The sequence below is a fragment of the Peromyscus californicus genome, unplaced genomic scaffold (genome assembly GCF_007827085.1).
Source record: "Peromyscus californicus insignis strain IS unplaced genomic scaffold, ASM782708v3 Scaffold_12__1_contigs__length_115047231, whole genome shotgun sequence".
NCBI lineage: Eukaryota > Metazoa > Chordata > Mammalia > Rodentia > Cricetidae > Peromyscus > Peromyscus californicus.
Window position 1 is genome coordinate 75784428 of NW_026294413.1, and position 27284 is coordinate 75811711.

The 27284-nt window shown below is 44.3% G+C and overlaps 1 protein-coding gene across 1 annotated transcript in view; it reads left to right on the forward strand.

Annotated features, from left to right (window-relative positions):
- The first annotated feature begins 17987 nt into the window (after positions 1-17987).
- Dlgap5 (DLG associated protein 5) overlaps positions 17988-27284 on the forward strand; it is a 38715-nt gene continuing 29418 nt past the window's right edge. The window contains exons 1-3 of the mRNA XM_052734334.1: positions 17988-18083; positions 23567-23802; positions 26855-27249. Coding sequence (XP_052590294.1) covers positions 23568-23802; positions 26855-27249 — 630 coding nt within the window. The 5' untranslated portion in view covers positions 17988-18083; position 23567. The remainder of the gene's footprint in view (positions 18084-23566; positions 23803-26854; positions 27250-27284) is intronic.

Sequence of the window (27284 nt, forward strand, 5' to 3'; positions counted from 1 at the left end):
GAATGGTTACCCTAACCCGACACTCAGGAAGGCTGCATTCGGGAACTCGGTTTTGTGCAATGATCAAACGCTTCAGGTGAAAAGCAGCTGGCGAGGACATCCAGGGTTGAGAGGTTCCCCAAACACGTCTTCTGAAGTTGATTTGACTTCGCCTTTGTCCTCTCTTCATGACTGGTAGGTATGGCGCTGGATAATGGAATCAAATCACCAGACTTCTGGTCGGTGGGCACCATTTTCCAAATTTCCCCACTGTGACCTAAAAAGAGCAATAAACAAACCGTGTTTGTAAGAAATAATCACTTCTCACTCAAAGTGAATATGACAAGAAAGATCAAAACGATAAGAAAAAACATCTTCTGAGCACCACTTGGTAGCGTGTCCAGCAGTCACAAAGCTCTGGGTTTGAACCTCAATACTACATAAACCAGGAGGGGTGGTGCATATCTGTGGGGTGGTACATATCCGTAACCTCCGCTCAGGAGAGCTTGCGGCAGAAGAGCAACAAGTTTAAGGTCATTCTCAACTATACAGTGAATTGGAGACCAGCCTCGGTTACTTGACATCTTGTCTCAAAAAGAGAAAAAAATTAAAAATTAAAAATAAATCCAGGCTAGGGCTGTAGTTCCGTGAGAGAACGAATCACCTGGCTCTTGTGAGGCCGTAGGTTCACATACCATAGTAAGTATGGAGGTCAGAGGACAGCTTGCAGAAGTGGGTTTTCTTCCTCCGCTCTGTGGGGTGTAGGGGTTAAAGTGAGGTACCAGGGTTAGTACCAGCCCCTTTAAGCACTTAGCCATCTCACCAGCCCTGCTTACTCATTCCAAAAAAAAAAAAAAAAAAAAAGGCAAAATGTAACTCTTTCTTCAAAAATGTTCAACTCTGGTGTGGTGTCTCATGCCCCAGCCCTGGGGAAGCAGAGCCACGAGGCCTGCAGTGAATTCAACCCCAGCACGGGCAACATAGTGAGTCTGAGGATGGCTCAGACTGCAGAGTGAAACCTTGTTTAAAAAGACAAATCAGGGGCTGGAGAGATGGCTCAGAGGTTAAGAACACTGCTTGCACTTCCAAAGGTCCTGAGTTCAATTCCCAGAAACCACATGGTGGCTCACAACCATCTGTAATGAGAACTGGTGCCCTCTTCTGGTCTGCAGGGATATGTGCAGACAGAATACTGTATACATAATAAATAAATAAATCTTTAAAAAAAAAAAAAAAAAAAAGACAAATCAAAACAAATTGAAAAGTGTTCAGGTATGTTCTCATTGGTTCCATTGCCTTGCTTGCCAGACAGATCCTTCATCCTCCAAGCCCAAGCTGACCGGAGCATCCCATCCCCACCATCCTCTCCTTTCATGGAAGCAGAACAAGTCTTGTCCGCTTCCAGATATTATATTACAGATGTTAGAGCCTAAAACTTATCTCCTCTCCTGGGGTTCAACTAAGTTAGACCAATGTCCTCTAATCACAAACCGCTGGCCTCACAGAGACAAGGTTGATGGACAGGCCCTTCTGTCCTTTATTAGCAACATTAATCAGGAGGCCGGCATGCTTGTGGACAGCTTCTCCTGGGAACCTTTGTGGTGAAATGAGTCTGTCTTACACAAATCCTTGCGGGTCCTGAGGTGACTTGTTTAAGGACAACTGCTACAGTTTGTGTGTTCAGTCTTTTGTTATTTCCTGTCTCCTTTTACCCTGAAGGATAGAGGAAAAGAGTCAAGATTTTAGTGCATATGAGGAAGGTTTCAGGTAGACAAATGATCTCCAAACACTCGGGCACGTCAGCTGCAGCAGGGTGGTTTCCTCTGGGGAAGGTGGAGAAGCATGAAATCAGAGGCACACAAGAAGTTTCTATTGAACTTGTAACAGTCCACTCTCTCAAAAAAAAAAAAAAAAAAAAGAAAAATGGCTGGACTGGGTAGATGGCTCAGAGGGTAAAGATGCTTGCCACCAAGCCTGACAAATGACCTAGGCTTGATCTCCAGGAGGCACGTGGTGGAAAGCCAGAGGCAGCTCCACAGATGTTGTCTCCTGGCCTCCATACAAGTGCTGTGGCGCACACACACTTCTAATGAAAATTTAAAAGCACGTATACTATTGTGGTTAAGATGGGGTATGTTCCCTGTAGGCTCACATGTCTGAATGCTTGGACCCAGCTGGTGTAGTAACTTTTTTCTTAAGCTAGCCATCTTTCCAGCCTTATATAAATATTCTTTTTAAAAATTTTTACATATTTTATCATGTTTTTCCCTCCTTTATTCTTCTCGGATCCTCCCTAACCTCCCCCACCCACCCAATTCTGTGTTCCTTTTCTCTTTCTCTTCCAAGTTAAAACAAAACAAAAGAAACAAAAATACCCTGAAAAAAACCATAAAAATGAATATCAAAATAAACAGGCAAAAGACCAATAAGACCAAAAAAAAAAAAGACAAAAACAAAAAAACAAACCTGCCAAACAAATGACAAATTAAAATAAATAGAACTATCACTGAGTTCATTTTGTGTTGGCGGTGACTCTATTTTTGAAGGCTGTGGAACCTTTAGGGGGCGGAGCCTAGCTGGAGGGGGCGAGTCACTGTGGGCTCACTCTCCTGCAGCCATGCCTTCCTGCCATGATGGATTGCAGCCCTTCTTCAATTATGAGTCAAAACAAAGCCTTCCTGCCTTAAGTGGCTTTGGTCATGAGTTTGTCAGTAATGAGAAGAGTGACTTACATGCACGTGTCTACGTAAAAGTTTGAAGGCTTGTATTACATGCACCTGCTTTATATCCAAGCAAGTGTCTGGAATAGGCACAGCTGATGAGCTCTAGAGCAGGGAGCTCAAGGGTGGGAATGGGAAGTCTTCCTAGATTTTGACAGCTCTAGTGTACAGGTGACAGAACCGCACCTGCTCTAACAAACAGGCGCATCCATTGGTCAATTTAACTGAAAAATCTATGGGTAGTTTCAAGTTGGTCCTGAATCGGGGCACCTCAGTGTGACCAGGATGCTACTTTTTTTTTTTTAATGTGCATTGGTGTTTTGCCTGCACGTATGTCTATGTGAGAGTTTTGGGTCTCCTGGAACTGGAGTTGCAGACAGTTGTGAACTGCCATGTGGGTCCTGGGAATTGAACCCGGGTCCATTTGGAAGAGCAGACAGTGCTCTTAACCTCTGAGCCATCTCTCCAGTCCCCAGGATGCTATTTCTGACTGCTCACTTCATGCCTTGCATGTGTGAGTGATGCCTCCTGGTGGCGTGTACTTACTGCTTCACCCTTGCTATCTGAATGGCTTCCTTCAAGTTAGCAATACGGTGACCCCTTACCAAGCTTTGCCACTTTCCACAGCAAGAGTGAATGCTTACTTTTCCCCAAAGTATCTTGGCTTGTCACTCTCATCTGTAGCATGTGATCATCCTTGAATCATTGTCATGGCAATAAGCTTGAGACCAATTCTAGCTAAACAAGACAGTAAATAGGAATTTCAGATTGTTCCCCAAAAGAAGGGATACTAGGCAACAAGCAGCAGATAGCCACTGTAGCTAACTAATGCTTTACCACATACACCAACTAATCCATATCTATGTCACCAATTTACAGTTCCCATAGCTTAGTCTCTAAGACCCAAGAGGAGCCCATGTCTGTCCTCAATGTTACCCTGTCTTTAGAGCCTCCCTCAGTTTCTGACACATGGCAAGCCATCAGAAAGAGAAGTGTGTAGACAGAACAAAGTAGTGTGCCCTGCAACTTCACTCCTGAGCAGCGGCTCCACATCAGAAAAAAAAAACAAAACAAAACAAAAAAAAAACCAATGTTAGGTCTAAATGTGCATAACCAGGGCTGGCTCGCATATCTTCCTCCAAGACTAAGAGAAGAGCATCTGATGCTTTAGGAGACAGGTAATTTTTAGGAAGAACTGATGGCTCTTTGCAACATTTGCTGACAATGCTTTTGGCTGATAGAAATGGTTTGCTACAGCTTGCAAATTCACTTAGAATGGTTGCAACGACGGAACTTAGAGGATCCATTTACACTGTTGTTAGTTCAAAAGGAGCTTAGATCCAGACTAACTTCTTTTCTTCTTCTTCTTCTTCTTCTTCTTCTTCTTCTTCTTCTTCTTCTTCTTCTTCTTCTTCTTCTTCTTCTTCTTCTTCTTCTTCTTCTTCTTCCTCTGGAGGCTTGTCTGCTCATCACTCTACTTCTTCCTTTATAACTTGTGTAATGGAAGTTGCCAGGTAAAATCTTCAATGCTTCACTTTATGTAAATTCCTGATATATAATTGTCTTGGTTTTTTTTGGGTTTTTTTTTTTTTGTGTGTTTTGTTTGTTTGTTTGTTTTTTGTTTTTTTTGTTTTTTTTTTTTTTTTTGGTTTTTTTGAGACAGGGTTTCTCTGTGTAGCTTTGCGCCTTTCCTGGAACTCACTTGGTAGCCCAGGCTGGCTTCGAACTCACAGAGATCCGCCTGGCTCTGCCTCCCGAGTGCTGGGATTAAAGGCGTGCGCCACCACCGCCCGGCCTGTTTGTTTGTTTTTTGAGACAGGGTTTCTCTGTGTAGCTTTGGAGCCTGTCCTGGAACTTGCTTTATAGACCAGGCTGGCCTCAAACTCACAGAGATCCACCTGCCTCTGTCTCCTGAGTGCTGGGATTAAAGGTATACTCCAGGCCAGGCAGTGGTGGCGCACGCCTTTAATCCCAGCACTTGGGAGGCAGAGCCAGGCAGATCTCTGTGAGTTTGAGGCCAGCCTACTCAGAGAAACCCTGTCTTGAAAAACCAAAAAAAAAAAGGTATACTCCACCATTGTCCAGCTTTGTCTTTTTTTTTTTTAAATATGTCCTAGATGCTGTATAACACCAGCTATTGATTGCATGGAGATATATTAATTATTGTTATAAATTGGTTGTAGCTCAGAAGTAGAGTGTTTGTCTATCCTGAGTTTGGCCTCCAGCCTTGCAGAACAAACCACAAGTATTTGCCATTTATATAAAGTTCAAATTTAACTGAACATCTGTATTTTAATTTCCTAGAGTTTTGTCTTTATATTTGTTAAGATCGGGCCACCCAACAGATAATTCCAGGTGCTTACAAGTATTTTTAGTTTGCTAGTAGATAAAACCCTGGGTTTCTTGGAGTATAAAATATCTAATTATGGGATCGTTTGTTTTTTATCTTTTTCTTTTTGCTTAAGGAGTAATTATTAGTAGTTATAAAACAAAGCCCTGCATGACTACCACCGAGGCTAAGTACTATGAGAGATTCAGCCACACCTTAACAGCCCTCTATGTTCCTATCCTCAAGTTGTGTCCTTATCTTAGTCAATGTCCTATTGCTGTGAAGAGACACCATGACCTCAGCAACTCTATAAAGGAAAGCATTTAATTGGAGCTGACTTACAGTTCAGAGGTTTAGCCCATTATCAACATGGCAGGTAGCATGGTGGCATGCAGGCAGATATGGTGCTGGAGAGGTAGCTGAGAGTTCTATATCCAGATCCCCAGACAGCAGGAAGAGAGTGTAACACTGGGCCTGGCTTGAGCATCTGAGACCTCAAAGCCCGCCCCCATGACACACTTCCTCCAACAAGGTCACGCCTACTCCAACAAGCCTATACCTCCTTATAGTGCCACTCCCTATGGGCCTATGGAGGCCATTTTCAGTCAAACCAACACAGTCTTCCTCCTTCCCCTTAAGGAGCAGCCACTGTCCCGATTTCACAGGACAATGATAACTGTTCTCTGGCATTTCTTTTTTCTTTTCAAATTTCTTATTAAATTTTTTCATTTATTTCACATCCCAACTGCAGTTTCCCCTCTCTCTCTCCTCTCCTCCCGTCCCCTCCCCCCACCTCCTCTCTGTCTGGCATTTCTTTAACGTTGGCTATCCATGTGGACATCCCTAAGTGGATTTTATTTTGAATATTTTTGAATTTTATATGAAAGTTTACATATGAGTGATATTTATGACTTTTCACTCAATATTGTGTTTGTAAAATTTGAACATGCTAAAAATACATGCAGATGTGATCTCTCAGCTCTCGTTCATATGACATTCCTATCTGTCAGCATAATGCTCATGGTTTATCCACCTGTATGTTTTAAATGTACTACAGTAAGCTAAAATATATGTCCTTTTTTTTTAGAAGAATAGATCAGATGTACATACCAAGTTCTGAAAACAATATGCACTCATACTACCCAGGAAAATCGCTCACACTTAGCATTTCTTGTGAAATTTCATTACTGTGTTCAATAACAGGGAAAAAATTTATGATTCCTTATGCAAAATGCTTCAATTCAATAGTTATTTAATTTTTAGCTATTTAGTTATTTTTCCAGTACTGTGAATCAAAACACTTGCTTTCATTTGGAAGGGAGAAGTTTTGTCAGCCTTAGCCATTTCACAAATTTGAGCCTTCTTGGGCTACATGAAACCCTGCATCAAAAAAAGAAGAATTTAAAATTTCTACTGATGTATTATATGCACGTAGTAAAATGTGCACATCTTTTTAGGATTGTTGTTGGTTTTGTTTGTTTGTTTTTTTTGTTTGTTTGCTTTTTGAGACAGTGTTTCACTGTGTATCCCTGGCAGTCAGGGAACTCACTCTGTAGTAGACCAGGCTAGCCTCAAACACAGTTTAATAGTTTTTCATATATACATGCTATCTATAATATAATATCTTACAGCTGTATATTTCCTGCTGCTGTCTACACTCTGTCAAAATGTTTGAACAGATAGAATCAGGGATGTGTACCGTCCACTAGACCTCAAGGCCCCCATTTGGTGAGTCCACTGTACTGCTGCTGCTTGGTTCCTTTAAAGAAGGGCTCAAGGGTTGGAGAGATGGCTCAGAGGTTAAGAGCACTGGCTGCTCTTCCAGAGGTCCTGAGTTCAATTCCCAGCAATCACATGGTGGCTCACAACCATCTGTAACGAGATCTGGCGCCCTCTTCTGGCCTGCAGGAATACATGCTGTATACATAGTAAATAAATAAATCTTTAAAAAAAGAAAAGAAAGAAAGGAAGGAAGGGAGGGAGGGAGGGAGGGAGGGAGGGAGAGAGGGAGAGAGAGAGAGAGAGAGAAAGAAAGAAAGAAAGAAAGAAAGAAAGAAAGAAAGAAAGAAAGAAAGAAAGAAAGAAAGAAAGAAAGAAAGAAAGAAAGAAAGAAAGAAAGAAAGAAAGAAAGAAAGAAGGGCTCAAGAATGGAATTCCAAAATGAACTGAGACGATATAGATTTGGACGCAGGTGACGATGAAAGCAGATGGACTGATCTATCTACTAAGAAAATAAGATTTACCTCCCAAAAACAGGCTTTAATGCAGGCCACGTTAACTTGTATCTGAAATCCTAGCACTTGGGAGGCTGAGTCAGGAGGATTGCTGTAAGTTGGAGGCCAACCTGGGCTACATAGTGAGTCAGAAGCCAGCCTGCACTACAAAGTGAGAGACTGTCTCAAACACAAAACAAAACAAAAAGAAAGAGAGAGAATTTAGGATCAGTCAGATGAGGACATCACAGATATTTATAGTAAAATTAAATATGCAGACTAGTACACAAAGCAAAAATGGGATGAGATAGGACACATCTGTGACCCCAGCTATACCTCATTTCTGCCTTAAATACGGTTTTAGTGATGGGTTTTGCCTGTACACTATTTTATGATAACCTACGTTCATCTTCTCACACTTAAGATAGGTAGGCATTGCAAATACCATCCTCTGCTAGCTGTAAAATGCTTTGAGTAGATAGTGTATGGAAATGATAAGATTTCAGGCAAGTGGTTTGTTCTAACTTTTGGACTTGCTGATATATTTTTCATTATTTTCTCTTCTGATGACAAATGCCTGTCATTCCTATGGAAATGATGCTCAGCTGTAACTATCACGGCAATAAAATCTCTCTAAATGTGCACCAAGTTCTGAAAACGATATGCACTCATACTTCGGACACTTGTTACAGAGCTGCTGGCACTATTTGGGGAGGCTGTGGAACTCTGGAATTTTGGATTGATTCCCAAAAGAAGAGATACTGGGCAGCAAAGAGCGTAGAGGGGACTTAGCTGGCACAAGTAGGTCACTGGGATTAGGCCTTTAAATGCTATCTCTGACCCCGGTTCTCCTTCCTTCCTTACTCTGTCAACGGCTTCCACCATGCTATGCTGCTACGGTGAACTGCCATGACGGACTGAAACCTCTGAAACCAGGAGCCAAATAAAAGTCCCTTAGGTCATTCCTGTAGGGTGATTTGGTCACAGAGATACAAAGGAACCAATGTACTCACTAATGCACACAATTCTAGTAGGGTTTTCTAGTGCTGTTCAGGAAAGACAGAAAGAGAAGCCGAGCACTGAGAACTTAATGAATACTAAGCAGAAGTGTTCAGATGACGGATTCAATGATTAAACAACTGCCATGGCCTGCTGGGCTTTGGGATGGGTACTACTGAGGTGACGGGGAATGAAGAAATGACAGATAGATGTACAGAGAAGCTGGGATCAGGAGGGCTGTGTAATGGGATGGAGACTCACTGGCGGGCCAGGAAGATCAGGGAGTTGATTCTTTTTAGCTGAACGAAGAGGTGAGCTAGCCAATCTTGGTAGGGGGTTTCTGTAGGGGAGCAGTCCCAGGTGGCAGTCACCCTGGGTGAGGAAACTGTTGGAGGAAGCTTGACATGGCCATGCTTATGTCATGAATGTTCATTCACACGGGTACACTTGTTCCCCACAACCAATCATCTTTTAAAGACATATATTTAATTGTGTGTTTTGGGTGTGTATCTTCTCTATGTGAATATGTCCATATAAATGACAATGTCCATGGAGGCTTTGGATTCCCTGAAGCTGGAGTTACAGATGGTTGTGAGCCACCTAACATGGGTGCTGAGAGCTGAACTCAGGTCCTTGAAAGAGTACTACATGCTCTTAACCACTAAGTCTCCTCTGCAGCCCTATTGCTAACAACAGTGGATGCAAAGAGCTCTAGATCAAACTGCAGACTTTCCAACATGGCTAATCCCTCTGAAATACCATCCAAGTTATTTTTAAAAAACATAGCAATGGTGGTTGAAAGGTGGCCCAGTGGCTAAGAACACTGTCTGCTCTTCCAGATAATCTGGGTTCAATTTCCAGCACCCACATAGTGGCTAACAACTGTCTGTAACTCCAGTTCCAGGGGATCTGAAACCCTCTTCTGCCTCCATGGGCAACACTTGCATGTAGTGTACAGACATATGTGTAGGCAGAACACCTATACATATAAAATAAAAACAGATAATCTTTTAAAATCATGATAGTGGAAAAAGATTTGAGTATCATTGATGTATCCCAAATTTTGAGAATGGATTTATATTTCCAGAAAAGTTAAAGGAAAGAAAATTGTATCTCAAAACTTGGAAAATAAGCCAAGCTCTTTCTGAGACAGCTTCTGAGTTGTTCCAGACTAAGCATCAAAGACAGAGCAGTGGGTTGCAGAGTCACAAGAGTGCTCACTGACAGAACAGTGGGCTGCAGAGCCACGGGAGTGCTCACTGACAGAGCAGTGGGCTGCAGAGCCACAGGAGTGCTCACCGACAGAGCAGTGGGCTGCAGAGCCACGGGAGTGCTCACTGACAGAGTAGTGGGCTGCAGAGCCACGGGAGTGCTCACTGACAGAACAGTGGGCTGCAGAGCCACGGGAGTGCTCACTGACAGAGCAGTGGGCTGCAGAGCCACGGGAGTGCTCCCTGACAGAACAGTGGGCTGCAGAGCCACAGGAGTTCTCACTGAAGATGCTTCTGGTGAGAGATCTGGGGCCAGAGACACTCATTCAACATTCAGAAGCCGAAGTTATAAGTGATTCTGAGACTCGGAACAGAAGAGACGTGGAGGCTCCAGCTCAGCTCTCTTCGCCCGTGTTAGTGCAGATAGATGAAAATTGGGTAACACTGGAGAATAAAGCGGAATAATAGCTTCAACGGTCTGAGGAAAATATTTTTACCTCAGCATTATTATTAATTAAGCATGAGGCCAAAATAAAATTGTTCGGGGAATAAAAAAGCAAGCTTAGCAATTGTTCCTTCCATAGAAAATTTTCTTAAAACAGTTGACCAACAAAGAAGGGGCCTAAGCTCCCAGTCTGCACAACAATAATGGCAATCACGTGGAACCAGGAAGAGCAAGAAATGAAACGGCAAACTCCTAGACTTTTCCCTTCTACAGTAGTTCAAATCATACTATTTGACTTACAGAGGATTACATGTATTCAATTACAATATTATATGAACATCCTATCATTTTAATTTGCTTAGACTTTTGAAATGTACATGTGTATGGGTGTTTTGCTTGTGCATATGTATGTGTATACCATGCATATCTGGTGCTCTCAAAAGTCTCCCTGGACTGGAGTTATGGATGGTTGTGAGCTATGATATGGGTGCTGAGAACTGAATCTGGGTCCTCTGCAAGAGCAACAAGTGCCTTAATCATTGAGCTGTCTCTCCAGCCCCTAGTGTTTTATATATATAACATATATGTATATATGCATGTATAATATATATGTTCTTAGCATAATTTGCATTGCCTGTGAAGCCTGCTAACATGGGGATAATATTATTGCAAGTGTTTGTGTTTGAGGGAGGGATTGTGGGGACAGGACCCAGGGCCTTGTACATACTCATCGAGCATGCTCCCTCTCAGCCAGCAGATACTATTTATTTATTTAATTAATTTGTAAATTAAAATTTTATATATGTGAGTGTTTTGACCACACACACGTGTGTGTGTCTATCTCTATATAGATACATATGTTTGCACACACACACACACACACACACACACACACACACACACATATATATATGCCATGTCACCATGGGCAAGCCTGGGGTACACAGAAATCAGAAAGGGTGTTGGAGACCCTAGAACTGGAGTCACAGTTGACGGTGAGCCACAACGTGGGTTCTGGGAATTGAACCTGGGACCTTAGCAAAAGCAAGAAGTGCTCCAAACCACTGACCAGCCTCCAAGCCCTGGTTTAATTTGAATCAAAGCACAGAAAATTTAATAATTAAAGAACAGTGTGTATATGTCATAAACTTTGACAACATAAAAATGATGTGGCAGGGTAAAAATCTCAGTCAATAAACTAAAGTGTGAGAAATACCTCTTTTTTTCCACACTTCAACTTAAAAGCCTACTTCTGGGGCCGGTGAGATGGTCCAGCAAGATAAGGCACTAGCCACCAAGCATGAGGACCTTGATTCTATCCCTGGGGCCCACGTGTTGGAAAGAGAGAACCTGCTCTGACCTCCACACACAAGCTATGGCACACACAACAGACATACACCCACACACCAAAATAATAAAATAAACATAATAAAAAGTTTAACAAAGCCTGCTTCTGGGACAACCTCCCTTTCTTTTCCTCTCCCTCGAGTACTGCTAAATAAGAAATGAACTGCAGATGGTCTGGGATTTCCTTGATTTCTCAGGGTCTGGTCATGACACACAGTTGCCAAAGCACTAGAGAGTAGGGAGACCCTTCCACCGTGAGTAATCTTTGCAGTCAGGTACCCAAGAGTCTCCATGAATGATCGCAGGGCTCCGCTCCTGCCTCTGGGGCCCAGTGAGTGGCGTGAGTCTTAGCTGAAGTCAGAAAGCCTGTGCAAGCATCCTACCTTTCCCAAGATTTGCCACCGCTGTCTCTTCTGAGGCTTGCCCTTGCCTCAGGATGCCAAGATGGAGCAGTATCTGAGGAGAATATACAGCTTGCCACCGCCCCAACCCTTACCCAATCTCTGCAGAGAAGGCCCTGCCAGCCTCCTGCTTCTCTGTTTCCACGGGGCTACCCTTAAGCCCTGAACTTCTCACTGAGTTAGGTTTGCAGCAAATGAAATTTTGCCAGCTAACCATACTTTCATCCCTGTATTATACCTAAGGTGAGATCATTTGGAGCTTGATATTTTTCTTGAGTGGGGAAATGGTAAAGGGAAATATAAGTTAGAAGAAATATGAACTAATGCCATAAAATATTATTCAGACATGTGGTGATGTAACCGTGATGGTTAATCCTCATTCTAAACCTGACTACATCAAGACAGGCCTGGTTGGCTCACCTAGGAGAATTGCCAAAGAATTCAGAGCCAGCCTGGGCTACACAGTAAGTTCTAGACCAGCTTGGGCAACAGAGTTAAAAAGTGAGACTCTGTCCCACCAACCCCCCCCCCAAAAAAAAGAGAAGGAAAGGAAGGAAGAGAGCAGAAAGAAAGAAGAAATAATTCCTAGGACCTAGGGTTGGCAAGATGGCTCTAGGGGTAAAGATGCCTGCTACCAAGCCTGATGACCTGAGTTCAATCCCCAGATCCTCCATGAAAGAAGACAAGCACTGATTCCTGGAAGTTGTTTCTGACCTCCTCATCCATGCACATATACACTCACAAAAATAAATATATAAATATCCTTTAAGAGAAGATCTTATTCATTCTATAAGTTCTGTTCCTCTAGAGAACTCTAACACATTATTTAAAGCCAATGAATCAACCACCAGAATACTTTTAAAAACTAATTTAAAAAAATACCAGTAATAAAAACACAGAGGAGGTGGGCACCTATACCCCCAGCATTCAACAGACAGAAGCAGGAGGCTCATGAACTCCAGGGTAGCTTGGGCTATATGGTGAAACGCTGCTTAAAAAAAAAATAAATAATGCATCCAGAAGTGGGGGGATAGATAGATCATACTAAAACCTTAAGTGTTCATAGGAGAAAATTAACTGATTCTATGTGAATCTGATTCAACTAGAAGAGCAGAAATATATTAAACTAAAAGCAGAAATTATCACTGTCAGTTATTTATGGAAATGAATTACAGACTGGGAGAGGGTCAGGCAAAGTAGGGAGATTTAATTTTTCCATATTAGGCTTGTTTTATTCTAATTTTTACATTATATGAATGGAAACACTTTAACAAAATTAGATCAATTAAAAATAAATAAGGCTCTTTTTAACACATGGCCTCATTAATATTTATAAGATATAGTTAATGAAGAACTCATTAAAATATGCCCACAGGCACTAAGTTTTCACTTTTAAAATTCACTGCTAAATCCCTTCCTGTATCATAAACAACTGCTAAAAATATTCAGGAAAAACTCCTGGGGTCAGTGAGGTGGTTCAGTGGTTAGAGGCACTTGTTCAAGCCTTAGAAACCAGAGAGTGGGAGAAAACTGATTCCTGTAAGCTGTCTGTCCCTTGCCCTCCATGTGTGCGCCATGGCATGTCTGCAACCAAACACACAAAGAATAAGCAAATAAAGTATACAGAAATGAAAAAACTCCTTGCCTTTCTACAAATGAACTATTTCCTCCAAAATAAAAACAAGTTAAACTATAACTTGTTTATAACGTAACAAAAATTAACAAGAGTCACAGAACAGCATCAGTGAGCATGCAGTCTTTTGGAAAAGAAAATCAGTTAGTCAAAAGGCAATCACATTATTTGATCCAGTTGAACTGCTTTTATTACTTTTGTAACAGACCCCCAGCTCTTCATAGGCTCCCAGACATTGGCACAACTGACGCCATGATGCAAGTGCCAGTTAGGTCATGTAGACACTCAGCATGTAGACAGCACTACTAGCCAAAAAACGAAAACAAAGACTTAACCCATCAAAATCCATAGTTCTGGGCAAGTCTCTAAATGTAGTAACCTTTTTTTTGGCTTCTGTAGTTCCTCTTCTGGCTAACTGTTCTTGTTCACCGAAGTATGTCAACCCAGGATATGTCTTTTGTGCTTAAAAGCTCACCCTGAGAAAGGCTCAGGGCTACACTGGGACCCTGAACACCCAGTGTAGTCCCCGCCAGCTGATAAAGACTGTCTATTGGTTTAAACCCATGTCTGAGTAGTCTTCTCTGATGGATGCCCCACAACACATTTTTATTCATTTCGTGTGTGTGTGTGTGTGTGTGTGTGTGTGTGTGTGTGTGTGTGTGTGTGTGTGTGTTTATTACGTGGTGTAGAAGTGTGGGTGCATGCATGCTATGGTACATATGTGGAAATCTGAGAATTGTAGGGGGCATGGAGGTCTTTGTGCTCACATGCACTGGAGGAACCTGGAATGCTAAGCACACAGGGTTTTTCCTTCAAGGGAAGGAATCCCAAACCTATCTTCTGTCTGGAAGGCTGGAGCAGATGCACTTTCTAGCCTGGTGACCATTGTGAAATATGTGTGGCTGGAGACTTTCCCCAAATGGGACCTTCCTCCAGACCCATCCTCGTAAACTTGTTCCTATACAATCTATCTTTATGTCTATCTTTATGGAAGGTGTCATGTGTGATTCTGCTTACTCTGTTCCTCAAAGAGATTTAGATATGCTTTGTTGTGCCCGTGGGATTGAGTTAATCATCACAAGAATAAATTTTTACCAGATTGTGCTATGTTTAAATACACCTAAAATAAACAACTCCTGAAGTTTGAACCAACATTGGCTACCGGGTCATTTTGTGCTGAATTGCATTTCTGCCTCCCAAGGCTCATCTCTCTGCTGCCTGTGAAGGTTGCAGAGACCCCAGCAGAAGACAACTTCAGAGACTCATTTCTTTCCTGTGATGTCAACAGGCACCTTTGTCCACGGAACCATCTCACCAGCATGAACTTTTTTTAAAAAGATGGGCATGGTGGCACACACTTGTAATTCCAGAACTTATTCGCTGGAGGATCAGGAGTTCAAGGCCAGTCTCCATCTGGCCAGTTGGAAGCCAGTTTGGGTTACAGAACAATGGCCGCAAAAGTATCCTGACTCTGAGTAAAAGAAAGTATAAGATACTGTAGTCATTAAGGTCCTCACATGGTAAAATCCTTAAGAAAGTGCGTTAGTTCCTTCAGCTCTCACTCATTTTTCTCCTTTGTAAAAAGTATACTTATCCACTGAACACTGTGTTAGATATTTTTTCATCACTGTGGCCAAATTCCTGACAAAAAGCAACAAAGGCAGGCAAGGTTTATACGGCTCACACCTGAGGGATGCCGTCCATCTTGCTAAGGCAGAACAGCAGTGAGCAGAGGGTCCGGAGGCTGCTTGCTTACTTCTCAGTGGATCAGGATCAGAGAGCTCAACAGGAAGCTGGGCTGGGCTATAATCCTCAAGGTCCACCCTCAGGACCTCCCTCCTCCAGACAAGTCCAGCCTCCCAAAGTCTCCCCAAAGTTAGCACCATTAGTTAACTGACTTCCACAAGCACACCATGGCACATGTACACACACACACACACACACAACACTGTTACTCGTGTGTGTGTGTGTGTGTGTGTGTGTGTGTGTGTGTGTGTGTATGTAAGACCATGTACGCAGGTAGGTGTGTTTGCAGGTGCCCTGGAGGCCAGAAGGTGTTGGATCTCTTGACGCTAGAGTTACAGGTCTTTGAGAACCACTTGATGTGGGTGCTGAGATTCAAACTCCAGTCCCAGTCCTCAAGTCATTTTTTTCAGGGCCTCCAAGGCCTCCTATAAGTTTTGATTAACATTATTTTCATTTTCATTCAGTGATTGTTTTTTTTTTATAAGATTTATTTATTTATTATGTATACAGTGTTCTGCCTGCATGTATGTCTGCAGGCCAGAAGAGGGCACCAGATCTCATTACAGATGGTTGTGAGCCACCATGTGAGTGCTGGGAATTGAACTCAGGACTTCTGGAAGAGCAGTCAGTGCTCTTAACCACTGAGCCATCTCTCCAGCCCTTAGTGATTGTTTTAAAGCCCTGGTTTCTGGGTCGTCCCCCTGCCATGCCGCTGACGTAATAATCCCATCAAACCGAATTAATAAATCCAGGTTTAATGAGCAAAGCAATCCTGGGTGACCTTGGGAAGGCAGGGGAAGAGTCAGAGAGGAAGAGTCACAGAAGTCACAGAGGAAGGGTCACATGGCAAATATGACTAGCAGGCCTTAAGTACCCTGGAGGTGTAGTCTTGAGCAGCCCCAGGGAGCGGCTGGTTTGGGGTGGGCTTTGATGGGAAGAGGGTCTGGAATGGGAGGGCAGCTCTAGGGGGAGGGTTTTAAGGAGGCAGGTTTGGGGAGAGAGAGAGATGGGGGAAAGGGAATTGAGGGGGAGCTTCCACCAGAATATTCCAGACTCTTTGGGTATATGGGTGCCAGGGGTTGAGGTGGAGTTTCCACCAGAACACTTAGCTTTAGGCTTTTTAAATTTTCCATTGTAATTTTTTCTTCAACCTGTTTCTTTTTTGTTTTGTTTTGTTTTTTAGGTTTGTTACTCTGTGTAACAGTCCTGGCTGTTCTGGAACTCACTTTGTAGACCATGCTAGCCTTGAACTCAGATATGTCTGCCTCTGCCTCCCAAGTGCTGGAATTAAAGGTGTGTGCCACCACCCCCCTGCTCAACCTATTTCTTAACAGAGTCCTAAATTTATCTTCTTGTTCTTGGTTTCTGATTTAATTGGAGATCTGCTCTCTGAAGCTTCATGGTGCCTTTTGTCATGGTCTAGCGTGTGATCATTTGTTACTGTCTAATACAAGCATTCCTTATAAATACCCCGCTAACATAAAAGTTAAACAGACTTCTCACCATGTGGAGAACTTGGGCAGGAAGTGTTGCAGGCTTTCGCTGGGGAATTTTCTCTAGTGAGGATGCTTTGGGAGGTTTGCTGGCTCCACCCACATCAGCCATGAAGTCTTTCAGGGTTGGCAGGCTGGGGGATGGTACAAATGGAGGTCCAGCAGGTCATTGAGAGCAGAGGCCATTGACAGGCGAGCAAGTGTGAGCCCAGGGACTGTGACGGATGTGGTTCAGTGGCCACTGCCACCAGGGCCACTCTCTAGCCGTCTCACCCAGGGGTATCCATGCAGAGGGTAGAGAAGCCATGTCTCAGGAGTACTCCAGTGAGATCCTAAAGACCATTCCCAAAGATCCAGTTTTTGTATCATTATATCACTGAATGGTAGATTTGTGTTTTCGGAGCTCATGGGTGGTTCACTAACATACCAAGGCCACCTTGGGGTTCGGTCATTAGCATGTCTAGGCCTGCCTTGGGTTTGGCTCCTACCTGAGCTACCATGTGGCTGGGTTTACCAACATATCAGAGCTTGGTTCTGAGGCCCAGCTCTGATCAGAGCTACCTGGTGACAAGCTCCTGTCTTATAGGCATTACATTATTCCAAATTACACAGAATGGATTTTAAATTACACAAAATGGTTTCACTCACGTTCCTAACAGTTTTGTTTGGATAGAGACAGGATCGCACTCTGTAGCCTTGGGAACTCACTATGTAGACCAGGATGGCCTAGCACTCACAGACCTCCAGTGCAACCTGCCAGTCTGGACTCAGCATTTTCCTTTAAAAACAGAACTTATTTATTAAATGTTCTAAGATTTTGTTTTCTGCACGTGAGTGTTTTGCCTGAAAATATATCTGCCTCACATATGTGCCCACAGAGGTCAGAAGATGATGAATCCTCAGGAATTGGAGTAACGGTTGTAAGCCACCATGTAGAACTGAACCTGAGTCCTCTGCAAGAGCAAAAAAGCTCTCTCAATTGCTAAGCCAACCCTCCAGCCACTGTCTCAGCATTTATTTATTTATTTATTTATTTTGTTTTTTGAGACAGGGTTTCTCTGTGTAGCTTTGCGCCTTTCCTGGAACTCGCTTTGTAGATCAGGCTGGCCCTGAACTCACAGAGATCCGCCTGCCTCTGCCTCCCGAGTGCTGGGATTAAAGGCGTGCACCACCACCGCCCGGCAAAGAAAAGAAAAAAACTTTTAAAATGACAGGAGATGAGAATAAACGACCTGCAGAGGCGAGAAGGAAAGCTCCTCCGCTGGCCTCGCCCTCCCGCCCGCTCCACCGAGGCAGACGCTCCCCGCCAGCCTGTTTACCGCGCCGTCACCGCCTCCTAATCCTTCGCCTTCCAAACAATTCAAAAGTCGCACAGATCCGACCTATCGCAAGCCTCGCCCGAGGGGAAGGGGCGTGAGCTTCCGGAAGTGTTGGCCAAGGTCCCTCCAATCAGCGACCCGCCGCGGGAAGTTTCAGTTCAGGGCCGGCTCGAGGCGTCCCTACTGCGGGTCTGCGGAGGTTTCTCTGTTGCGGGATTGTTGGGGAACGGGCCCAGAAGCTGCTTCAGGTAAGTGGGATCTAGAGATCAAGGTCCTCCTTCGCCGCCTACCGGCTTGAGAATGGCCTGGGCTGAAATGTTTTCGTGGTCCCGGAAGATGGCTCAGCAGTTAAGAGCGCTTGCTGGTTTTGCAGAGGTTCACTTCACTCCCAGCAACTCACATTAGACATCTTTAGCCTGTAGCCAGCGTCGAGAGATCCGACACCCTCTTTTGGACATTAATATGCAGGTACCCACACACACACACACACACACACATACACACACACACACACACACAAAGTCTTCGAAAATTTAAAAAGCGGCATGAAAATTATGCATGTTGTCCTAAAGAATTAACAAAGTGTTGGAGATAAGAATCTATCTGACTTGTAAGCTAATAACCTCTCAAAAGAGCCCAGAAGTGGCAGCGGCCTTCGCTTTTCATGAAGACTCTTGTCATTTGTTACCTCCTATAATTATTAAGTTGAAAATCTTAAAAGCTAAAACGCGGTTTTAAAATACAGGGGAGTAGGGTGAGAGCCCACGCAAGGGGGCTGACGTGAGAGTCACGTTTGATCTTCACCTAGAAGGTAGTGGCTGTTATTGTTGTCAGTCAGCTGCTCCCCTCACTGTGGAGCGGCCCCTGTATGGTCCATTCAGATCTTGCCTCTAGGCTCCTGCTTCGACTTCCCTGGATGGGCTGTAAGCCACGTAAACCTCTTCTCTCCTAAGTAGGTTTTAGCCAGTGTTTCATCACAACGGAAAGCGGACTAGGGATAGAAAACGTTTGGAATCAGATCTTGGTCCTTAGTGTCCTTCTCCTGTATTTTGCTTGGATACATTGTTTATCTTTCTATCCGGTGGTGGCACACGCCTTTAATCCCAGCATTCAGGAGACCGGAGGCGGGCGGATCTCTGAGTTCCAGGACAGCCAGGGCTACACAGAGAAACCTTGTCTTGAAAACAAAAACAAAAAGATCTTTCTAAGAAAAGGTCATTGCAAAGTATGATTTCTAAGATGGACAAAAAGAATGGGGCGAACTGATGAGGTTAACAGTGTTACCAAGTTTTGTTTAAACTCTTTCTCTAGTAGTTACTTTGTGTTTGGCTTGTTTTCTATTTCTATTTCTTTTTTCTTTTTCTTTTTTTTTGGGGGGGGGGGTTGGGGAGAGGATTAAAACAAGGTCTCATGTAGTTCCCTCCAGCCTGGAACACCCTATGGAGCTAAGACTGGCTATGACCCAGCCCTCTCACCTCCCATCTCCCAAGTGCTGTGATGTGGTTTTGCGATTGTGGTCTCACTATTTCATAGGCTGGCTTTAGCTGGGTGCTAGAATCACAAGAGTATTCATTACAGTAGGCTATCACTGGAATGATCTCACTCTAGCCCAATCTGGCTTTGAACTCCACTGAGCCTTCTGTGTCACAGTCCCAATAACTATTGCTAGGAGTGTGTGTGTGTGTGTGTGTGTGTGTGTGTGTGTGTGTGTGTGCGCGTGCTGTGGAGGCCTGAAGTCAATGGCAGGCGTCTTCCTCTATGGCTCTTGTCTGACTGGTGTTATGTCAACTTGATACACAAACTAGAGTTATCTGAAAGGAGGGAACCTGAATTGAGAAAATGCTTTCATAAGATCTGGCTGTAGCCGGGCGGTGGTGGCGCACGCCTTTAATCCCAGCACTCGGGAGGCAGAGCCAGGCGGATCTCTGTGAGTTCGAGTCCAGCCTGGTCTCCAAAGTGAGTTCCAGGAAAGGCGCAAAGCTACACAGAGAAACCCTGTCTCGAAAAACCAAAAAAAAAAGATCTGGCTGTAAGGCATTTTCTTAATTAGTGATCGATGGAGGAGGACCCAGCCCATTGTGGGTGGTGCCATCCCTGGGCTGGTGGTCCTGGGTTCTATAAGAAAGCAGGCGGAGCAAGCCAGTAAGCAGCACCCTCCATGGCCTCTGCATCAGCTTCAGGTTCCTGCCCTGCTTGAGTTCCTGTCGTGACTTCCTCCAGTGAAGGACTATGATCTTGAAGTTAAGCCAAATAAACCCTTTTCTCCCCAAGGTGCCTTTTTTTGTGGTGTTTTGTTGCAGCAATAGAAACCCTAACTAAGACCCTAACTAAGTTCGTGGGTACCAGCGAACTGGGGGTCTTGCTGAGACGGACCTGACCATGTTTTTAGGGGGATTGTGGAAAGACTTTGGAACTTTGGGCTAGAAAAGCCACTGAGTGTTGAGAGCTCAGTGGGATATTCTGTGGGAGCTTGGGAGATAAGAATGTTGAGAGCAGTGCAGAGGATGGAGGCCTGGCTTGTGAAATTTCAGAGGGAAGTTTAAAGGCTCTATCAGGGCCCTTTGCCGTTTTGATTGAAGACTCTTTGGTTCTCGTTAGCTGGGGCTTAAGAATCAGCTGTGATTAAAAAGATACCAGAATTACTAAAGGAAAACCTTTCTTTGCTGGGACCCTCGATGCTAGTCAGCTGGAGCTGAGAAGTTAGCGATTAAGAAGAGACCAGCACCGTTGAGGTGAAATCTTCTGCGAAGTGTTTCCTGAGAGTCAGTGCCCAGAAGCTGTGTTCCAGAGGCGACCAAGGTCCGGCCTTGTGCTGACAGCAGAATTTGATAGGCATGAAGGTAGTACTGGCTTTGAAGGCATGAAGGGGTCATGGAGAGCAGCTGAGGCTTGGCACTGTGAGAAACCAGGAGAGGCCACTGGTGAAGGTGTAGCCTCAGCATCAGTTGAGGCCCAGTTGCAGGGGTTATGAGGAAAACTTGGGTTCGGCACCACGAAGAGAGCCTATGAGCGGCTACTGGTGAAAGTGCAGCCCAGCTGCAGCAGAAGACCCCAGAGTTTTGGAGATGCCGTTACCATGGGATGACCACCAAGAACAGCAGCAGCAGTGGAGTGGAGCCAGCCAGAGCCCAGAAGACAAGCTGTGTGGGTGCATGGGACAGAGCATAAGAAGTGACCCAAGCCGGGCCGTGGTGGCACACGCCTTTAATCCCAGCACTCGGGAGGCAGAGCCAGGTGGATCTCTGTGAGTTTGAGGCCAGCCTGGTCTACAGAGTGAGATCCAGGAAAAATCAAGAAGTGACCCAAGCCCCTTGGAGAATCCCAGAAGATCATAGTGGATCCCAGACATTGGACATTGTGTTCTTTACACTTGGAGTTTGGTTTTGCTTTGGTTTGATTGTGACTGTGCCCTGGTTCTTCCCTCTTGAAGTAAGAAAGTATTTAATTTACTTTTTATTTTTACAGGAGTCCACAGCGTGAGATTTGGGATTTGTAAAGAGGTTGGGTATTTTAAAGAGACTGAAATGTGAATGAATTTGTAAGGGCTATGGACTTTTTCAAGTTATTTATGTTTTTTTTTTTTTTTTTTTTTTTTTGGTTTTTCGAGACAGGGTTTCTCTGTGTAGCTTTGCGCCTTTCCTGGAACTCGCTTTGGAGACCAGGCTGGCCTCGAACTCACAGAGATCCGCCTGGCTCTGCCTCCCGAGTGCTGGGATTAAAGGCGTGCACCACCACCGCCCGGCGTTATTTATGTTTTTAATGTGAGATCTTGGCGATGGTGGCGCACGCCTTTAATCCCAGCACTCAGGAAGCAGAATCAGAGGCAGGCGGATCTCTGTGAGTTGAGGCCAGCCTGGGCTACAGAGTGAGTTCCAAGAAAGGCGCAAAGCTACACAGAGAAACCCTGTCTCAAAAAACCAAAAAAAAGAAAGAAAGAAAGAAAGAGAGAAAGAAAGAAAGAAAGAAAGGGAAGGTTGTGGCTTTAATAGTGATGTGTTTGTGTGTCAAACTGACAAGGGGTCTATTGTCCTGCTGGTCTTATGTCAACTTGACACACAAACTAGAGTTATCTGAGATGGAAACCTCAATTGAGAAAATGACTCTATAAGATCCAGCTGTAAGGCATTTTTTTTTTTTTTTTTTTTTTTTTTTTTTAAACGAGACAGAGTTTTTCTGTGTAGCTTTGCACCTTTCCTGGAACTCATTTGGTAGCCCAGGCTGGCCTCAAACTCACAGAGATCCGCCTGGCTCTGCCTCCCGAGTTCTGGGATTAAAGGCATGCACCACCACTGCCCAGCGGTATTTTCTTAATTAGTGATTGATGCGGAAGAGCCCAGCCCATTGTGGGTGGTGCCATCCCTGGGCTGGTTGGTGGTCCAGGATTCTATAAGAAAGCAGACTGCCAGGCGGTGGTGGCGCACGCCTGTAATCCCAGCACTCGGGAGGCAGAGGCAGGTGGATCTCTGAGTTCGAGGCCAGCCTGGTCTACAGAGCTAGTCCAGGACAGGCTCCAAAGCTCCAGAGAAACCCTGTCTCGAAAAACCAAAAAAAAAAAGAAAAAAAGAAAGAAAGAAAGAAAGCAGGCTGAGCAAGCTAAAGGGAGCTTGTAAGCCAGGAAGCAGCACTCTTCCATGGCTTCTGTATCAGCTCCTGCCTCTAGGTTCCTGTCCTGCTTGAGTAGGAACTTTGGATTTCCTCCAGTGAAGGACTGTGATCTGGAAGTGTAAGCCAAATGAACCCTTGCTTGCTCTTTGGTCATGGTGTTTTGTTGCAGCAATAGAAACCCTGACTAAGACAGCTCTCTTCCTGTGTTTCTCATCACAGCTGGAGCTCATTCATTCAGTTAGGCTGGCTGGCAGAAGAGTCCGGTTAAGTGCCTGCGTCTGCCCAGGTCAGCACTGGAACTACAGGCATGTGCTGCTGCTGTGCCTGCCTCTTACGTGTTAGAGATGAGCTAAGGTCTTCAGGGTTGTGTGGCAGGCACTCGGTGGATTGAGCCATCTCCCCAGACCATATTTGCTTTTTTTTAGCCTGCCTCCACCTCCCCAGTGCTGGGATTAAAGGCATGCACCACCACCGCCCGGCTCATGTTTTTGCTGTTTGAATTGAGAAGAGAGGCTGAGGCTCTTCATCGCCAGAGGAAGGTTAAGGAAGTTGTTCTGTAACGTAGCTCTTTACTTCCTCTGTTTCCACTTCACAAGTTGCCTCTTGTCTGTATTCTAGATTATAGTTTTCCTCTGCTTCATTTAATCTGCTGAGCAGCTTTCTACCCAGAAACCCCAGATAGGCACGTATCTTTGTCTTTGATTACTTTCTACTTTCATATTTATTCATTTTTATTCTGTTGTGTGTTTTAATATTTTCATTTCAAGGGAGTGCAAAGGAGTATAAGATCTGAAATCTTAATTGTTTTTATTAATTTCTTTTGGTCTTTGAGAGAGGCTCTTCCTCTTTAGCCCAGAAGATCCTGAAACTCACAATGTTCTGCTTTCTTGAGCCTCCCAAGTGATGGAATTGTAAGGGTGACCCAGCCACCACAACCTGGTCTCAGATCTTAATTTTTTAAATACTAAAATGAAAATCCATGGGATTGGGGATTTAGCTCAGTGGTAGAGCGCTTGCCTAGCAGGCTCAAGGCCCTGGGTTCGATCCTCAGCTCCAGAAAAAAAATAAATAAATAAAAATAAAATGAAAATCCATTAAGTTAGTGTTTATTTCTCTCTTTTGACAGGATGTCTTCATCACATTTTGCCAGTCGGCTTCGGAAAGATTTAAGCACTGAAATGATCAGAACCCAGATTGCTCACAGGAAGTCATTATCTCAGAAGGAAAACAGACACAAGGTATATGAACGAAACAGGCACTTCGGCTTGAAAGATGTCAACATTCCATTGGAAGGTAGAGACCTTGTTAATATACATGAGATGTCTCTAGACCTCGCTCCAGAAAAGGCCAGTACCAAAACGAGTAAGTAAAGACCTTTCAAAGTTGTGAGTTCTTTTCAGAGTGAGTCAAAGTGAGTCTGGAGAGATGGCTCAGCAGTTAAGGGTGCTTACTGTTGCAGAGGACCTGGGTTCAGTTCCTGGTGTGGTGGCTCACAACCATCTGCAGCTGCAGCTCCAGCTCCAGGGTGTCGGACTCCTCTTCTGATCTCACAGGCTCCTGCATGCATGTGGTGTACATACAGACACATACATACACTCAGACGTTCGTGCGCATGCATTAGATAAATATTAAAAGCAAAGTGAAAGTTGGTCTAATGCCTGGGCGGGAAATTAAAGAACTCCACTGATAAAGGAAAATCATTCTAAATAACTCGGTGAGAACCTTTGAAATAAAAATACTTTGCCAGTCATCTAAAGGAGAGAACAAAGAGATTATTCTTAACATTTGCCCAAAATGCTTTGGGGCCATGAGGAAAGAAAGAACTAAATAAGCAAAAAGGGATATTCTGAGAAAAAAATTAAAACAGTGAAAATAGAGTGTCCTAGAAGGCAAGAAATGTTATAGGGATGGAGGAAGAGAACCAAGGCATGACTTAAGCTCTAGCCAGGAGTCGCTGGAGTCCTATTTTGTTTATATACCAAGTGTTAGACACTAAATGGCAGTCATGTATGTGGTGAATGGCACACCATGTAAGTGGTGAATGAGAGAATGTTCTAAGAGGGTTTGGTTTGTGGTATGTGGGAGGCAGATGGGAGTACAGCTGTTCTCCATCAAGTGTGGGGAGCTCAGGACAGCTTTGGAGTTTAGCTCTCCTCCCACAGTTATGTTGGTTCCAGAGGTGGAACTCATGCTGTCAGGGCTGCTTAGCAAGCGCTGTAACCACTGAGCTGTCCTCTTGGCCCCTACAAGTTTTATGTTACGGTTTTCAGGGTCAGTGTGGCATGTGCACCCAGTGCATTTGAACCTGGTTTTGGAAAGGGTGGTATTGGGACTGGAAGATGATAGTCTGCCACCTCCCCCCAGCTCTGTCCCAGATTTCTCGTTTTTTTGTGATTCTGAAGAAGTGTGAGGGGCGAGAACTGGACAAAACAATTATGGGTTTTTGTTTCTTCTGACCTGAGGTGAATAGTGCATGTTTGAGGAAAAAAGGAACTAGGCCTGCTAGCCTGTTTGGAAAGAGAAAATAACGACCTATTTGGGGAGCTGGCAGGAAATGAAAAGGGCCTAGAACCCGAGTTTTGAAAGGGAGACTTTTTTTTGTGGTCTGAACACAGCTAAAATATACAGTGAAAATTGTAGAATATAGCAATAGTTTTAGGAAAGGGCATTTTTTAAATTGAGTTCAATTTTTCCTTTTTGAAAAATACATTTTAAATTAAAATAGAATTACCTCACTTTCCCCCTTCCCTTTCCTCCCTCCAGTACTTAGGTCCCACCCCTCCAAACCCTTCTATGCTCCCAAATTGATAGTCTTTCTTTTATTATTATTACATACGTATGCATGTATGTATATGTATGCACAAGTGTATACATACAGCCTGCTTGTTGGACATGTTGAGGTTATAATGCCTATTAGGCATGTAAGCAGAGATGATTTTTTAAAAAGTAATTGAGGGGCCTGATGTGGTGGCTCATGCCTTTAATCTCAGTACCCAGGACGCAGAGGCATGTTAAGCTGTAGGGGCTGTATATAATGAGACCCTGGCTCAAAGGTGGGGGAGAAGGGTGGGGGGAAGCCAGATAGGCAGGGGTTCAAAAGAGAATGGAAGTGTCGTCTAGGGCATACTCGGTCTTCAAAGATTGAACTTGAGTCTAGTGAAACCCTTATATGTAATTTCTACTCTCGAAAACATGGAGGTTAGGAATAAGTGAAAAACTTGAAATAAGCGAAAACAAGAGCCCAACAAGGGACCAGCTCTTATGCGGGCTTGGCCTAGGCTTAGGAACCTAATTAATGCGAGAGACAACTCACAGAGAAGCTTATAAAATTTACAGAGAATGAAATTCAAAGAAATGACCACAGTGTGATGCTACTTAGAGCAAAGGTCGGTAAGCTTGTGAAGGAGTGACTGAACAAGGTGGTAAGAACCAGCAGTGTTGCTGAGAGACACACAGAGCTAGGGAGGTAAAGCTAGTGGAAGAGCCGGGCTAGTCAAAAACTGGAGCCCAGGGAGGAAGGCTTTGTGTGCAAGTGACATCCCTCCCAAAGAATGCTTTTGCTTTGTTTGCAAGGTGTGAGGAATTGAACTCAGGGCCTCACCCAGGCTAGGCAGTTAGTTAAGCATGTGCTCTTGCACTGAGCTAGACTCCCAAAAGAACCTTGTGTTTTGCTAATGCCAGGCCAGCCAAGACCTTGCTTCCCTCTCTCAAGATACAGCTTGTAGGCATATGTCAAAAAATACCAACAGGATTCTTCAGGCTTGTTGCATGTAGGAGAAGGCAGACCAAATGGCCCATTCTAAAGTTCTTTTGGGTGATTCAGCCTGAAGTAATCAACATACCAACTTTTTTTTATTTGAGCAAGTGGAAGGCATACACAGTGAATACAATTTTCAAAATGATTTGAGCTTGAAATACCTTGTTTTGCCGGGCGGTGGTGGCGCACACCTTTAATCCCAGCACTCGGGGGGCAGAGCCAGGCAGATCTCTGTGAGTTTGAGGCCAGCCTGGTCTACAGATCGAGATCAGGACAGGCACCAAAACTACACAGAGAAACACTGACTCGAAAAAAAACAAACAAACAAAAAATAAATAACTTGTTTTACAGTGTTAAGGAATTAGTAGGACAGGATTAAAAGCATTTCTTAGCAGATGAAATTAGACAAAAAATGTGCTTTTAGAAATTTGATGTTAACCAGGCACTGGTGATGCATGCTTTTAATTCCAGCACTTGGGAGGCAGAGGCAGGCAGATCTCTGAGATCGAGGCCAGCCTGGTCTACAGAGCAGCAAAGACTATACAGAGAGAAACCCCGTCTCAAAAAAATAAGAAAAAAAACCCCACCAAAAATTGTTTTGTAATATTTTGTGTAAAATGTTTCATAGACTGTTGTTTGACACTCTGCTCCCCTTAGAGTCAGAGAAAACGGTTCTGAGTGACCAGCGGAAGCAGCTCCTCCAAAAATACAAGGAAGAAAAGCAGCTTCAGAAATTGAAAGAACAGCGAGAGAAAGCTAAGCGAGGAGTGTTTAAAGTGGGTCTCTACAGGCCTGCTGCCCCCGGCTTCCTCGCCACAGACCAGAGGAGTGTGAGGACCCAGCCTGCTGCCCCCGGCTTCCTCGCCACAGACCAGAGGAGTGTGAGGACCCAGCCTGCTGCCCCCGGCTTCCTCGCCACAGCCCAGAGGAGTGTGAGGACCCAGCCTGCTGCCCCGGGCTTCCTCGCCACAGCCCAGAGGAGTGTGAGGACCCAGCCTGCTGCCCCGGGCTTCCTCGCCACAGCCCAGAGGAGTGTGAGGACCCAGCCCGAGGTGTGTCCATGGTTTAACTTAAAACATCAGACAGT